Raw genomic sequence first — 2,897 nt, 5'->3', positions numbered from 1 at the left:
AGGGTATATAAACCGGTAATTAGTTTGTTGGTTACTTAATAGGTGGGGGATTGTGAGTTAATGAGTAATGGTGGGAGGGTCTGTTGTTTAAAGTGTTAATGGTTGGTGTTAATGATTAACTAATAGAATAGTGGTTGGTGTTATTTTGGGATTTAATATTTTAGTAATTGATTTGTTGGATAATTAAGGGCTCTATGCTAGTGAGTTGGAGTTAGTAGTTAGTGATTTAATTAATTTAAATCTAGGGGATTAATGGGTTAGCAGTTAAATGTTTAATAAATTGATGCAGCTCAGCCTGACAATATTTACGCCGTAAGGCGTTCCCCTCTGAAATCAACTTTGCTCTCTGCCTACGTGTCATTACTGTGCACCCTTAGATGATATGTTAGACGATTGAGCCATCTTGAGTCGTTGGATCAGCTGCAACTCCTTAACTGCCTGAGCAGCGCATCGGCTTCCTCTCCTTGGGCACTGTATCGACAGTGGGGAGAAGATGCTGGTGTACGAGTATATGCCCCAGGGGCCGCTGAGTCGTTTGAATGGGCGGCGGCCTGGCTGAGGCGCTAGAATGGAAACAGGGGCTTAGCTTTGCCCTCGATGTCGACCGCGGAGTTGAGTACCTGCACAGCCTTGCACGGACGAGCTTCATTCACAGAGATCTAAAGCCCTCTAATATCCTTCTGGGCGACGAAATCTGAAGCCCTCTAATATACTTCTGGGCGACGACATGAGGGCCAAGGTCTATAACTATGTTAGGATTAGACAGGTACTCTCATTTGTTTGTGGGTCGTTTTTCTGGATGGGAAATATGAGTTTTCCAAAAAAAATACTTTCAATCGGTTTTGATTGTGGAATCATCGGTATTATGTCTGGAATTTTCAGCAAATGCGCCAACAGGCTCATGAAAGTGGAGATTCTCCTGCCATACCTATAACAGTGAGGCAGTTAGAAGCTATTATTCGATTAAGCGAGTCCATTGCAAAGATGCAATTGTGAGTAGTCCCAGCATTATTTTGTAATTTTTCAATGTATGCATTATTGTTAATCAAAGTCAATCGATTTCCTTAGTCAGATTGCATCTGAAAAATTGAAAATATTGTTTTTAATGCAGGTCAACTGTAGCAACAGAGGAACATGTCACAGAAGCTTTGAGGCTTTTCAATGTTTCTACTATGGATGCTGCACGCTCTGGCATTGCTGAACAAATAAGTTTGACACCAGAAATGAGAAGTGAAATTCAGGTACGCGTCTCCTCTAATCTAGCAAGTAAGAACAGCTATATTTGTGGATTCTTTCTTCAAACCAAAAGCCTGCTATGCTTGCGAACTATGTCATGGTCTTTGATTTGCAACAATAAAGAAAATTGATGGTTGCTCATGCTAGTGCCACATGCTTGTAACAGCAAGTTGAGACACAGATAAAGAGACGGATGGGAATCGACATCAACGTATCTGAGAGGCGTCTGATTGATGATATGGTCAGAATGGGGTTGAATGAATCAACTGTAAGAATTACAACACTCATTATATTGCTGAGTTTCGGCAGTGACTATTTTATTATTATAATTTTCCAATGTCAGTACATGTTACTTCTATAATTAGTTTTGTTAGCTAGCTCAATATTGGAGTTATATTGCTTACCCGTAGATCATTTTATGGGTAGTTTGCGCAACAGGCAATGTATATCACGGGGAGAAATGGCTTTCGTCACCTATAGAACCTTGCTAATGATGTTGTTTACAGCCTCTCTTAAGTAATGATATGATAGGTTGTTTACAGCTTCTCTGAAGTAATGATATCATAGCCATGGTTTTCACCAAGTGGGTTGATTTGTTCATTTCAGGTTCGAAGAGCTCTCCTTATCATGCATCAAAGGGATGAAGTGGAATACAAGAGAGAAAGGCGTGTCATAGTTCGCAAAGTGTAAAGTTAAAGATGAGTGATCTGATACTGTTAGGACCCTAACAGAGGGCCGCGGCTAGGCAGTGCCAGTTTTGTGTAAAGTTTATTTTCTTCAACAGGCATCCTTCCAAAAGGCTTTTCTATAATGGTCTCGACACAAGAGGCAGTTTTATTATGATAAATATCGTGGTAAAGTCATGCTTACGAGGTCCCTCCTCCCAAATCAAGTCATGCTTACGAGGTCCCTCCTCCCAAACCAAGTCATGCTTACGAGGTCCCTCCTCCGACTCTTACAAGGGTTCCCTACATTCCAGCTCCCACAGGAAAACCCCACCCCTCTTCTCCTCCACCAGTCCACAAACTCCCCACACCTCCCAAATATGTTTACCCTGCTCCTCCTCCTCGCTATTAGACTCTGCAACTAGTCAAACAAGTATGCATTTTCACATAAGTTTTCTCTGCTACTTTCTTTCCACTGTTACATGCATTTCAATTTCTTATGGTTTGTTTTATAGGATGGATCTCAGTTCACCATTTTCTGATCACCATTTTCTGATGTTGCTCTCAGTGAATCACACAGATAGGTAGAGTATGAGAGTTTAGTTTCGAAAATCTGGTTTAATAGTTAAGTGGAGAGGTTTGGTCTTCAAGATTTCTATGGTTCAATTCTGAACAAAACTATGTACTACAGATATTCCAAGTGCTACCTCTTCAACTGAGCTGGAAAAAAATTAGAATATGACAGCAACTCTTACAAGAGACTGCGAAGTGTCAATCACACATGAGTTAAGATTAGTATCTTTGTTCTTAGCAAGTTTGAGTCTATGTAACCACTTAGCTTTAAGTATTTGAATCAATGCAATTTACTGAGCAACAGTTCATATCAGAATTTGTGTTATTATTGTGCAGTTTCCTCCTCTGTCCATCTATTGGATTTTGTCATTACCAAAAAGTTGAATATAAATATGTGAGCTACCAACACTCTTGTTTGAAAAG

The 2,897-nt window shown here is 40.2% G+C and overlaps 1 protein-coding gene across 1 annotated transcript; it reads left to right on the top strand.

Annotated features, from left to right (window-relative positions):
• Positions 1-727: 727 nt before the first annotated feature.
• Positions 728-2,553, top strand: LOC149239594 (DNA replication licensing factor MCM5-like). Its single transcript, XM_089369915.1, has 5 exons — positions 728-766; positions 883-992; positions 1,112-1,241; positions 1,403-1,504; positions 1,843-2,553. The coding sequence occupies exons 1-5, from the start codon at positions 728-730 to the stop codon at positions 1,924-1,926; spliced, it is 465 nt and encodes a 154-aa protein (XP_089226041.1). The 3' UTR covers positions 1,927-2,553.
• Positions 2,554-2,897: the final 344 nt, after the last annotated feature.

The sequence above is a fragment of the Pinus tabuliformis genome, chromosome 8 (genome assembly GCF_031772625.1).
Source record: "Pinus tabuliformis cultivar Carrire ecotype Pingquan chromosome 8, CPIR1, whole genome shotgun sequence".
Classification (NCBI taxonomy): domain Eukaryota; kingdom Viridiplantae; phylum Streptophyta; class Pinopsida; order Pinales; family Pinaceae; genus Pinus; species Pinus tabuliformis.
The sequence above is the reverse complement of the archived record's forward strand: the minus strand, read 5'-3'. Positions and strand labels throughout refer to the sequence as shown.